This window comes from Acinonyx jubatus, chromosome E4 (genome assembly GCF_027475565.1).
Source record: "Acinonyx jubatus isolate Ajub_Pintada_27869175 chromosome E4, VMU_Ajub_asm_v1.0, whole genome shotgun sequence".
NCBI classification, from domain to species: domain Eukaryota; kingdom Metazoa; phylum Chordata; class Mammalia; order Carnivora; family Felidae; genus Acinonyx; species Acinonyx jubatus.
The window spans coordinates 42230141-42243687 of record NC_069395.1 but is presented as its reverse complement, the minus strand read 5'-3'; the positions used below and the strand labels follow the sequence as shown (position 1 = coordinate 42243687).

The 13547-nt window shown below is 51.1% G+C and overlaps 1 protein-coding gene across 6 annotated transcripts in view; it reads right to left on the bottom strand.

Annotated features, from left to right (window-relative positions):
• Window positions 1–13547, bottom strand: part of CACNA1E (calcium voltage-gated channel subunit alpha1 E) — a 587464-nt gene that overhangs the window by 62723 nt on the left and 511194 nt on the right. For 5 of the 6 annotated variants that reach the window (XM_053209404.1, XM_053209402.1, XM_053209403.1 and 2 more), the window contains 8 exons: window positions 12901–12998; window positions 8683–8739; window positions 6909–7556; window positions 6165–6478; window positions 3718–3877; window positions 2444–2573; window positions 1685–1744; window positions 791–897 (listed from right to left, as the gene is read on the bottom strand). In XM_053209404.1, coding sequence (XP_053065379.1) covers window positions 791–897; window positions 1685–1744; window positions 2444–2573; window positions 3718–3877; window positions 6165–6478; window positions 6909–7556; window positions 8683–8739; window positions 12901–12998 — 1574 coding nt within the window. The remainder of the gene's footprint in view (window positions 1–790; window positions 898–1684; window positions 1745–2443; window positions 2574–3717; window positions 3878–6164; window positions 6479–6908; window positions 7557–8682; window positions 8740–12900; window positions 12999–13547) is intronic. The other variant, XM_053209401.1, reaches the window with a different exon arrangement.

Genomic DNA, 13547 nt, shown 5'->3' with positions numbered 1-13547 from the left:
AGGGTACTCGACATACCAGCTTAGGGAAAAGGCCCTGACACCATGTGTATTTCCCAGCTATACCCTGGAGGGTTAAGAGAGCCCCTTCCTTTGCCGGATTCCACAGGAAATGTCGGAATGTGGTTGAAAACCTGCTACAGCTGGATCAATGTTTGGGGGAAAAAAAAATCCCCAAATGTAATGAACACGGTTTAGTTACCTAAATGGTTTAAGACTGTCTTCCTCAGTGTGTTATCAAGGAAGTTCCTAAATCTTACGTTCCGGAGTTAAACGTATTAACTTGGTTCTGATGTCCCTGAAATCTCTCTGGGGTATCTCTGCTCATGAGCAGAGAGTTTCCTCATGCTCAAGATTCTGTGATCCCCAACTTTGTTCTACGCTCTACATTCTTCTTTCAAGCTGATTCTTTGTTTGAGAGAATCAAGAAACGAGAGATACGTAAGCTGTCCCTGGGTCCCTTCCTGAGCCCCTGGAGGCACTGCCCACATGGGTGAGCACCTGCCCATGCTCCCTCATCTCCAAGAAAGGAACCCCAGGGCCTCTGACTTCTCCCTAAGGACTTTCCCGGCTCCTCCTTCACCAGTGCTACTGTTTCGGGCATGTGAGCTGAAGATATAAGGCTCCTAGAAGTACCACAGAGGGCAAGCGGGAAGCAGATTTCAAGGGCAGCTCTCTTTGGCACCACTCTGAGTGAACTGTTTCTCAGGCTGGCCTTGGAGAGGCCTCAAAATCAAGGACTCAGGAAGAAGAGACAACAGGGAATTGAACAAGAAGAAAGAGTTACACTTACGCCAAAGCAAAGGCCACCAATGCGCCAACCACCACCACAAAGTCCAGGATGTTCCATAGGTCTCGGAAGTAGGACCCATCCTGCAGGATCAAGCCCTGGTCTATCATCTGAAGGAGAAAGATGTGAACAGCCAGGGATGAGCCCACTGGTGTCGGCAATGCACCCTGAGCTCGGGGCTCCCCATGACAATGCCCCTACTGCCATTGTCTCTATAATCAACCCTGTACAAGGACCTGAAGAGCAAGAGGACATGTCTCACAGTCTCTCTTCACCTCACTCTGAAGCCTGAGGCCCCTTGTCATAGCCACCAGGGTTCAACTAGACTCCTTGGCTCTCACAGAACTCTGCCACATTCCTTCCTCCATTAGTGGCTCAGAGCACCAGGCGTCGCCACATATGCACAGAGGAGGGAACCCCACATAAGGGAGACTATGAAAAGAATAGAAATGTGGGGTGTTAGGATGGTGGGAAACAGAATGGGGGGCAGTGAGGGCAGCTGGAACTACATGGTGTCCAGGAAGACCCATCCCTAGCCGACCCTTTGCCTTGGCACGTGCCCAGGCTCAGACCAGGGAGCACACTGGGGAGGTGAGTACAATCCCCACCCCTGTCTGCACTCCCACTGCCTGCCTGAGAGTGGGCCTGGCTCCCCTTGGGCCATACCCACAGGTCTGCCCCAGTCTAAACAGATCAACGCAGACGTGCTGTACCACAACATCTTATCATGACAGACTTCATCAGAATTCTGAGGCCAGAGGAGGCATGGCTGGAGGCCCTACTGAGGTTCTGTCATTGGCTGGTAGGTGGCAGCACTGGGGAAGGGCACCAAACTAAAGGAGCAGACACATGACCCATCTAAACCCCGAAGCCCAGCTTTTCTCTAGAGGCTTTTACCTTTATAACCATCTCAAAGGTGAACACGCCAGTGAAAACATAGTCAAAATACCTCAGGACCTGTAAGACACATATCCGTGAAGGGGAAGAGCATCACGTGTGGCCACCCGGCTACACACATGCCTGACTGCCCGTGTGCATGCAGTCCTGCACCCCCACCCCAACTCGTTTCTACCTCAGGACAGAAGCTTGGGATTGAGCCTGCTAGTTGGACACAGGAGGAGGGGGGCCAGGCGTTACTGCTGGAACCGCAGGACTTAGCGGTCAGTCCTTGGCTCTTCCCTCCCCTTGGGCAGAACTTCACTTCTTGGGTCTGAATGGCCCCACAAATATCTCCCTCAGGACCTAGAATCCTTGTCAGTTCCAATCCTCCTGACCTCCCTCATACTTCCCAACATACACCCTTAGGACCTCCAGGAGATGTCTCAGCAGCTTGGGGTAGAGCTTCAGCTCCCCAACTTCATGCACATCCCTCATGACCCTACATGACCCTGTAAGACCTGGCTGGCTCGGGGGAGAAGGCCCACTGCTGAAACATAACAGCACACAGTGTGGCTGGGGAGTGGGGACTGGAGAAAAGGGGCTGGTCTTGAAATGGTCCCTACTTTGCCCTGAGGGACTGGAATGGACCATTTCTTAACCCTTCTTCACTCCCCAGGAACCTGCCTTAATTCACTTTTAATGCTGGGATGGGGAGGGGCTGGGATGGGGTGGGTACCAGGGTATTACGGAGGTTGCAAACGGCTCCCGTGCACCCACTTTGTTGCGCTCCGAGTTGGTCAGGACAGGGTCCTCGGCTGCCAGGGCAATGCTGCTGGCTGCGATCACCAGGAGAATGCACATCTCAAAGTAGCGCAGGTTCACAATGTAGTGGCAGGCCCTGCGAATCCTGTGGGGTGGAAGGGCCTTCTGAGCGGCCTCTGCTTCCCTCCCATCCCCATCTCTTACTCCCCACCCTCGTGCTCATCAGCCTCTTCCAGACAGCCAGGCCCTGGCCAGAGGAAGCCATGGGGAGAGCAATTTAATTTCTCAGGCACCACCCTTGATTTAAAGCTCCAGTGGGAGAAGGTAATCAGATCGGTTAGAGGCTACGGTACGCAAGCCAAATACATTATCTGCAGGCACGGGAGCAGCCAGCATCAGATTACACACACTCAGCACAGCTACATGGGACCCTCCATTGTATCTCAGTGTCACCTCCCCCACTGTACAGAAACTGGGGCATAGCAAGGAAATCATAAGAAGCCAGAAATGTAAAAATAGACCTTGATTCTAAGATTCCTGATGAGAGGAACAACAGGTTTTCATGAGCCCCAGGTATTCTGATTAAAGTGATCATATTCTATAGATTGTATTCTGGACTCAGGTGATCCGATATACCTTAGCCCGAGTTCCTTCCCCTCCCAGAGGCTTGTCTGAATACTGCCCGTGTGGTCACTGAAAACCTTTCTGTCTTCCTAGCCTCAGAAGCTGGTCTATGTGTACATCTTGCTCATTTCCAGGGCAAAGGCAGCTCAGTCTAACCTTCCAGAATCTTCTCTGCCACCTCCATCTCATAGCCCTACCTCTGCTTTGAGGAACATGCCCATTTCAAAATCCACATATAGGGAAGTGGGACCAATCCTCTTAAACTCCAGTGGGTGGTCTATTTATTCCAGGCTCCATATTCTCAGTTCTGTCCACCACTGAAATATTTGGTGACACATCCCAAGTAGATTTCCTTGCTCCCACCCCAGCCCTCGACACAACCTACTGAACAATTTGAGGTAAAGGGTCCTTTTCTCATGACATTGCTCATGCTTCTCCGTCTTAAATTATTCTTCAGATGCAGCACAGAGCTCAGCGGCGATTCAACCTCATGACACACTTCTACCAGGGAGCACCCCGCATGTTTCAGATGTCTGGCCACAGTTCACTGAGAAGGATCAGGGGGGCGAGCGGACCCTCGTCTCTCCTCCTCATCACCCCAACTCTGGCTCTAACCCTGGTCGTCTACCATGTGCCAAAGGGCGAGCGATAGGAAGGTGCCTTACGGGTTGGTGGTGCTGAAGATGAACATAGAGCTGTGCGGAACCATGGCTTTGCCCGTCTCACGCTTCTCCTTCTTTTGCTGCTTCTTCTCTACCTCTTCCTCCTCCTCTTTGATCTCTGCCTCCTTCAAAGGACTGGCTTCTCCATCAGTCTTGTTGCTAACTGTGAAAGGCACATGTTGAAATCATCAGAAACCTCGCTGCATATGAGAATAGCACCTTTTGTTTTCCACAGGGATGGGATAGAGACGAGGGGAAGGGGTTACAGGAATGCATCTAGCCAGGCACCCTGCAAGCACTGGGTTTGTTAGATTACACTGTGAAGCCCTTACTCTCCTCCTAGCCTGACTCTCACCCTAATTTTACATGACAGCCTTTTTGGGCATATAAATAATAATCATGTGGGGCACCTGGGTGGCTCAGTAGGTTGAGTGTCCGACTTCAGCTCAGGTCACAATCTTATGGTTCATGAGTTCAAGCCCTGTGTCGAGCTCTGTGCCGAGAGCTCGGAGCCTGGAGCCTGCTTCAGATTCTGGGTCTCCCTTTCTCTCTGCCCCTCCCTAACTTGCACTCTGTCTCACTCTTTCAAAAATAAATAAACATTAAAAAAATAATAATAATCATGTTTCCCAGGGTAACAGAATGATTATTTCTGTTGTAAGGCTTACAAAGTTATATCTAAAAATCTAGATTCTTTGTCTACATTTACTTATTGAATTTTCACAACAATACACCTCGAGTGGCATATATTATGTCCATTATACAGATGGGAAAAGTGAAGTTCAGGGAATTCAAGTTATCTATCTTCAGTTCATACAGCTAGTTCCCAACTCAAAATCCTATATCCTTTCAATGATATCACACTGCAATGGAAGATTTTAAGAAACCATTACTCTGTTTGCAGCTGACTCTCTGGCTGTGCTTTTTCCAGTCGTGATTAATGTTGAAACAGGAATGCAATATTCATGCAAATATGGGACCATGACGGCCTTCCAGGGCTAGGAGGATGAAGGAGTCAGAGACTGAGTGGAACTTTTGGGCCGCCACCCTCAGTTTCCACATGCAACTTACAGTGTGGGTTAAGTGGCAGGGAGGCTAAAGTTGAGTGGGCAAGGGATTCAGTCAAACTCTCCCACTGTTCTCTCTCAGTGACCAACTCTACCCTGGAGCCTTGTGCAAGCAGCAGAGCTCTGAAGCTCTGGCTCCTTCTAGGTCCTTCCAAAAGGTAAATGATCCCAGATCCCTCTGACATTATGCCCTTACCTATGACCAAGGCCATAGACTAGCCCCAGGACAGGAGCAGAGGAAGGCCAAACTTTGTTGATGTTTCTTATAAGAGAGGGTCCAAAAGATTTACTTATTAGAGCATAAAATTAAACACACACCACAAGAGGTTGTGAGTCTGACATCCTGAGACATGCCCAAGTCAACCAACCCCAGGAGCAGTGAACATGGGAGACTTCACTTTTTAAAGCAGTACTGGCATTTTGAGTGTACAGAAAGTAAAGCAATGGAGAGGGAGCAGAAGAAAGAAAAACAGGAAGAGGAGACTGTCCTATGAAAATAGAAATATATGGGAAAAATCAGAAGGAAAAAAAAGCAAGGGTAGAGCCCTCTGGTCATAATTCAGTGAGCATGAGGCGGCAGCCAGAATTAATGCAGGAATGGAAGTGGGGTGAGGGGTGGGGGTGAAGTTGGGGTGGGGGTGGGTTTAGTATGGGGATAGAGACAGGGTTAGGGCAGGAAAGGGGGTGGGGCTGAAGTGAGGATAGGGGTGAGGTTAGGCTAGGGCAGGGATGGGGGTAGATGGAGGGCTTTCTGCTGTTTCCTTTTGAGGTCTGGAGATTAACATCCATTGCCTGAGGAATCTATCAGAGAAACTGAGTAAAAGCTCCTAGGAGAAAAGAGTAAATAAGAGTAATAAATTCATAAAATGTTAGTGCTGAGGAAGACCTCAGTGATCACCCAGTTCAGTGCTTCACTTTAGGGTTGACAAACTGAGGCCTCAGGAGAAACAGGTTTGGAAGCCATACACTAAGCGGTCTGGACCATCTCCTGCTCCACACGGGTTCCCTAACTTGTCCGGGTGACATGGCCCCTCGGAGGTCCTGGAGAGTGCCATCGAGTGTTCACATGATACATCAAATAGCCACATATATACATCTGGCTACAAAACCACATGTGATCTCTCTGACGTCTCTATGATGGTCACAGGGGCCAAGGCGTAAGCAAATTTTACAGATAAAACTAAAGATGGAGAAAATTCTAACTTATTTTTCCTGCAAACCTAGATAAAACTGCTCCTATTGTTTCCTTGCTGAAGAATGATTTCGTCCTGCTGGTGGGGCTTTTCACGTTGCTTTACTGAGCGACTCCGGAGCCATAACTGTCCCCAGCCCTGGGTGGGATGGGTGGTGAGGGTGAAGGGGGACAGGGACTTGTGTTCTCACTGTGAACCACAGTTGAGTCCACCAAGGGGCCCACGTCGGGGATGGTGACGGTGACGCTGGTACTCTCAGTGGTGGCCTTGTCCGTGTTGGCCGTGACACAGGAGAGGTCGGGCTCACTCTGACTGATGGCCCGGCCCATGTCCAACTGCACATCCCCCAGCAGAGCTTGCTCACTGCTGCCCTCCGGCTCCTGCTCTGTCAGAGCCGTGTCCTTCCCCATTTCCAACTCTGGCTGCGGCTGGACTAAGGGTGTGTTGGCCTCGTCGAGGGCTCCTGCCAGCCCAGAGCCTCTGGGCACCATCAGACTGTTGGTCCTGCAGAGACAGAGGAGGAGATGGCTGGTGCTCAGATCAGAAGAAGATGTTCTAAAGTGGCTGGTGAGCCAGGCAAGAGGGAAAGTGGGGGGAAGCACAAGGAGCCTCGCTCGGAGCATGGCATCTGCTGCCTCTCACCCCCACCCACCCAGGCAGAGAGGAGCTAAGACCCACAGGCGCTGTCCGTGCCTTGTTCCCATCCATCCACCTATGACCCACACCCAACAGGAGATGCCCTAGAAGACCAGTCTCTGGGTTTCAGGGGGACAGAGCCCACTGTGTGTCATATTTACACATGCCTTATAAAGGGTGCATCAGTATCATTTCCATTTTATAAAAGGGAAAAGTGAGGGCCAGGCGGGATTGTACTGAAGCATCCTTAACACCAGGAGGGCTCTATGCCTCCAGGGCACTCCTGCAGCTAACTTACCTCCTTAAGTCTTGGCCTCTTTCCTCTTCCTGGATTGTGGGTTCCTTGCCCCCATGGCTGGCCCTGGGCTCTCGGTCCTTCTCCCCCTCGGTGGGCCCCCCTTCATCCAGACTCCGCTCCTGGCTGGCAGACCTGCTCCGGGAGGTGGAGGAGGGTTCCTTGCCTTCGGTCCTGACACGACGGTGCCTGCTGCGCCGCTGGCTCTGCCTGTGCCTGGCCCGGTCCTCGAAGGTCACCACAGTCTCCCCTCCCCCAGCCTCCTGCTGGGTCGAATCACAGTTCCCATGACACGGCTTGGCCAGCCATGGTGGCTCCCGTTTGCCCAAGGACAAGGGGCTCCTCTGGTTGTCCAAGGCACTCGGCAGGTCCCCTCCGTCCCCCTTGAGGGACCCCCCGCGGCTAATGCGCTCCTCCTCACATTTCTCCAGGCCCAGGCCCAGGCCCTCAATGGGTCTGGGTCTCCGGTAGAGGCTCGGGTGGGCGTTGAGTGGGTTGAGGGGGCTCAGCGGGTTGAGGGGGTTGAGGGGGTTCATTGGTGGGGCCTCCTCTTTGTTGAGGGCCTCCTGGCTGGACATCTGCATGTGCCTTCTCAGCTGGCTGGTGCGCTGCTCCCACACTGACATGTGGTGCCGGCGCCTCCGCTCCCTCCTGCCAAAGAGGAAAGGGTGAGGACCACGGTCAGGAGCTGACCGCTGAAGGCCAGGGAGGGAGCCACAAGGGTGTAGACCAGCCCTCAGTAGCCACGGGAAAGGGGTGGGACACATGGGGGGCAGCAAACGGGAGAGCCTAGGACCTGCAGACAGGAAGCACAGAGAGATGCAAGGAGCCGAGTGGGCCACGCACGAGTAGGTGGTTGGACCAGCGCCTCCTGGTGTGTGGGGCTTCCCACCCTAATCCCTGCTCTGCAGTAGTCGAAGGGCGGGCAGGGATCAGCCTAGGACTGAGCCCCCAGGGCCTGCAGGAGAGGAGTAGAAGGCTTGCCAGGTTTTCACTCCCCTGTTCTCCTTTGCTCTCAGCGCACCAACCTGTACCCACCCTCTGCTCACCACTGGCCCTTAATTCAAGGTCAGAGATCTTTCTTCCTCCTACTCTCCCTGTCTTTGGTCCCTCAGATGACAGCCTGGGATAGCACAGGCTGAAAGGCGCAATGGTGGGCTACTCTTGGAGGATGACGGACGGCAGTGACAGGCAGACCCATGGAGTCATCCCCCTCAAAAAATAAGAGTGCCGTGGATCTCTTCCACAACAGCCGATAAAAGCCACAGGCTGCACGTGTAGAGCCCACCAGCAGCTCATTCTCCAAGCCGCTGCTGAACATCTCATGTGGTGGCAGGAACACGCAGACATATGCACGCAGGAGAGCACGCGGGAGTGGGCTCACACGGGCAGAAGGGTAGTCACCTACTCTTTCACTCACATGTGCCCACACGCATCCTCACTGAGGCCCACACCTGGCTGTACACAACTGCCTACGTGCAAGGCACACCCACCAACACCAATTACCCACACCAACGCGTGCCCACTCACAGGCCGCGCAGAGGAGTGAACAACACACAGGGTCACATACCTTAGACACACACTGATATAAGCACATGTCGGAAGGTGCAGAGGATAGTGTCCACAAACCATGTGCACGGAACACACGCACACACCACAACGCACACTGACATACACACCCAGCGCCACTCTGCCCACTGTGTGGTGAGAACAAAGACACGGTGTCCCTACACACACACATAACCACTCACAAACACGCAGACCGGTACACACATACAGGTGGCTGCTGCGTGGCTCCCACATCGACATGTGGTGTCTTCTCCTTCTGTCTCTTCTGGGAAAGAAAAACGAACAGGTTCAGTTCACCCCAACCTCCTGGAACCACAAGCCCCACAGCCACCAGCCAATTTTCAGGAAGAGGCACAGAGTCCTCTACGTGCCCGTACGTTCTCCACATGCCTGCTGCCCTCCGTAGACTCCCGACCTTCAATTTGCCAAGGGAGTGACCTTTGCTTCTTACTCTGTGCAAACACGCGGATCTAGTTTTTGAAGCGTACATGCAGGGACACAATGGATATGTCATTTCGTAGAGTACGTAGCTTCAGGTGCTCAATCATCATGCCCGGCACTCACACCTGTACCTAAATACCCTTCAAGAGAGCTATTCTGGAAACCGCATAAACTTGCATGAAAGTTGTATTTCCCTCCATCATTTCCAGGATATTCACAGGGGTGTGACTTTACAACTCATCACTCCAATCACTGTAAAATATGCAAGAACAAATGCTTTGCCATGCACACCATCAAAGCCACACAGTAGCCCATGGCCAGAGGCAGGGTCACCACTCCATGAGCTGCTGTCCATGTACTTCAAGATATGTGCCATGTCCCCTGCAATTGTGCAACACAGTGACCCTGGCCAGAGGCCTTCCAGGTTCCATCTGTTCATCCAGGTAAAACACAGTAATAACCTTCTTAGTCATGCACAGGGGAAAAAAAAATCTTTCTACAGACATACACATGCTGTTTCCTTTTGTTTACAAGCTCGATAGAAGGTCAGACAGGCAGGGTGTGGGAATCACCCACAAAGGCAAAAAGGACTCGTACAAACAAAGCCGTCACTGTAAGATCAATGCTCAGGTAGAGGACAACACATCTGGGACACCTGTGGAGTGAGCTCGCCCCAAGTCCCCGGCTGACAGCCCCAGTTTGGCCCAGTGGGACCCTGATTAGACCTAGGAGGCTGGCAAGTGCTGCGCCCTCCCTGACCAATGGAGAACATGCTAGGTAAAGCGGCACTGCTCAACTGCCATGTCTCACATGCACAGGGGAGCATGACATGTGGGTGGGTGGAGGGAGTAGAGGCAGCTGGTTGGAGCCTCGCTTGGCATCTGGAAGAGGCACAATGTGTACACGCATCTACAGAGTGGAGATGCCTGTGAGCCCCCGTCTGCATGCACCCTTCAGCACAGGCAGCTGCAATGCAATAAGGCACACGTGGGCTGGTGGTGCCAAGGAGCATGGGTAGCATATAGAAATAGAAGCACACACACTAGCCAGGCAGCATGCACACCCACTAGGGAAGGCAGATTCTGCCGTCTATTTGCAAATTCTCAAATACTCAAATAGCCATTCTCCAGAAGCACATGTGTAAGAGTTTAAGTACATGGAAGAATTCTCTTTCTTGTGAATGCACACAGGTGCACACGCGCGCGCGCGCGCGCACACACACACACACACACACACACACACAGACCAGTCAAAGAGAGACCCAACTTTTAATTCCCACACAAATCAGATACACTTCAAACTCCTCTTCACTTCTCCATTCACACGTACGAAGATCCAAATTCACACCCCATCATGAATATACCTTCATTCTTAAAATCATACAGAGAAGCATCGACATATCTCCCAACTCATGCATATGTGACCTCACATACACCTTACATGAACCTTGTGGATCAGGAAGGGCAGCTGGCGTTCTTTCCATTTCAAAGATGGGGAAACAGACATTCTAGAATCCTAAGTGGCTCTCTCTCCAAGTATACTGAGCATGTGAGTTACAGAACCAGCCCTCAGACCTTCTGATTTGTAACAACACGCTTTTCATGTTTCTTTATAGACAGCCACACCTTGGTTATACAGCAGCCCAGAAATCAGGGGTCTCGTTTGCCCTCCCCAGCAGCACACACCCACCCTGACATAGTTCCTAGCAGCAGCACATACCCTACAGCAACATACTGCAACCAGAGCCGTATCTCTGTTCATCGTGGAGAGTTACAGCACCTTCCTCCACCTCTCCAGGCCCAGATACACACACAGCTCACTGCCTACAGCCCTATGCCCTACCAGCATTTCATTCATTCTTTCATTCTATAAATAGTGAGTTTCTACTCTGGGCCAAGCATCTTCCCAACTCACGTCTCCAAACCCACTCTTCCTCAGGCTTCCTCATCTCAGTAAATAGAACCACCCACTCCTAAGTGACAGCCAGCCCTACCCACCAGCATGTTTGCATACCTGTGTGTGTGTGTGTGTGTGTATTTTTAACCCAAACTCACGAGTGCAAGGAAGGTGGGGAAAGAACTACTCAAGGCCCAGAGATTATTCCAGAGAGGAAGGAGTTGTTCTGCCTTTCTCCATCAATCTTTAACAAATTTTCAGGGCAGTATTTTCTCACGCACAAAGAAGGGGCTGAGAGGCCAAACCTTCAGTTCTGAAAGGTGAGGGCAAGATGAGGATCATCCAGGGGAAGGAGACCCCCACATAAAACCAAGAATGCCTCTACAGGGAAAGGCAGCAGACATTCAGAGACCTTCCCATGAGCACTTGGCAAAGAAAGGCTCCTCCTTTACCAGCTTCAGGGAATAGATAACGGGGTCTGGTGTCAGGATAGAGTTATACCTACCAGGGGTCTCAAAGTCTCCCCATCGATCCCCAGGGATGCCCACATAGGCCTTGCACAGGCTCAGAAGTCACAACAGGGATTCTCAGCCCTTCCTCCAACACCTTCTTCCAGCTCCACACAGGGCCCACACCCTGCTAGTTCCTGCTAGTTCTACCAGCAACCACAGGTTCAGGTTGGATCCTCAAAGTCTATACTTGCTGCTCCACTCTCTAATCTCTCATCCTCCCCCTAATTCATTCCATCTGGATTCTGTTCCCACCGGGCCACTGAAACTGAAGTTCCGCAACAACTTTCATTTTGCCAAAAGAAATGGTCCCTTCTCTGTCCTCATCTCATGTGATCTCTCAACAGTAGTTAGCTGTACTGTCCAGTCGCTACTTCCTGAAGAGTTTTCTTCTCCAGGTCTCCAGGACATGACCCTTCCTTGTTCTTTCTTCCTACTCCTAATTGCCCCCATCAGTCTCCTCTGCAGGTTTCTCGTCTGCTGGACCTCGAGGCACAGGAGTGCTCTGGGTTTCTGTCCTTAGCAGCTCTGTCTCCACTACGATTCACTCCATGCCAGCTCACTCATGCTGAGAGTTTAATGCCATCCAAACTCAAATGGCTCCCCCCAAATCTTTATTTCTAACCCTGACTTCTCTTCTAAGCTTCAGACTCATGTAACCAATGGCCTATTCAACATCCTCACTTGGATGTCCTCTAAGTATCTCAAATTTAATGTGGCCAAAATGAATCTTGCACTGTTCTCTAGACTATCAGTAAATACCACCACCATCTACCCAGTTGCTTAGGCATCAAACCTTAAAACTTGAGAGAAATATTTTTTTTATCCCCACCCCCATGACATTTAATCTATCACCTCTTCCCGTTGGTTCTCTTTCCAAAGCACAGACTGAATGTGATTGCTTCTCATCTCCTCCATGGCTACGATGGTCTCAACTACCATCATATGTCACCTACTTTACTGTAATGGCCAAATCTGTCTCCCCACCTCCACTCTTGGCCCCAACAAATCCATTCTCTACAGGGAAGAGTGACCTACTATCAGTGTAAATCATGTCATACCCATCCTTCCACTTTAGACCTTCCATGGTTGCCATTAGAATAAAAGCTAAAATCCTTTACCTGGTCCTTCAGGATCTCCCTGGCCTTGTCTCCTAGTCTTCTTTGCTCCCTGCATATCAGCTTCACTGCACCTTGCTGGAGAACACTCTTCCTTCATAATTTTACATGACTGCCTTCTCCATATTTAGATCTCTGCTTGAATATCACCTCTTCAAGGAATCCCTCTCAGACTGCCTATAAGTACTCTGCCCAATTCTTATTCCTCTGCATTATTACCCTGTTTTATTTACCTTACCACAATTATCACTGTCTAAAATTATTTACGTATGTTTCTTATCTAGCTCACTGAAATAAAAGCTCTGGGAGAACAGAGACTTCATCTTGCTCACTGCTATATTCACAGGACATCTCCTGGCATGGAGTAGGCATCCTCTGATAATGCACCATTCTGAGTTGATGAATTAATTGGCTGTTAGCACAGGAGCCCAGGGGTCACTGAAGTGGGGACAGCCAACTCACTCGATAGAAGGCATGTTGGGTGCAGACATCGGGCTGACCTCCTTGGCCTTCTGCAATGCATGTTTCTGGTTGAAGGCCTCCTCTTCTTCTTGTTCATCCTAGACACAGAGCAGGGATGGGTTTGCTGGTATCCCCGTGAAGGAGAATAGCTGCCTTGGCTCTCCCCCCAAGTTCTGGAGACCAGGTGAAATGCGGAAGGCAGGAGAAGAGGTTAACCAAGGCAGTCTGAGGGTGGGTTGGCTCAGAGACTTCAGGAGGCCAGGCGCCAGGCCCTTTTGGAAACAGAACCCTTTCAGCCCTGGCATGGCCAGTTTCTGGTTTCCACCTTGCCCCAAAGGTTTCCTCACAATTCTTCAGGAAATCCATAGAATTCTACCCCAAGCTCCTAGCCCTCAGTGGAGCTACCCACAGCTATGGAGGTCAGAAGCTAGAGCCAACACCTCTCAGATGTTCTGCAGTATCTGGAAGTGATGGAGCAGGGCCCTTCTAGGCAGAACCCCGTGAAGTAAAATGCTGAGACTGTGCCTCTACTCATGCCCTCTCCTCTGCCAAGCTGAGTGGCATCATCCCAAGTGATCAGGCAGGGACCCCATCCCCTCACCTATATTCCTGTTGTAAATGTCTCCTCTTTGTGATGACACTGGGGA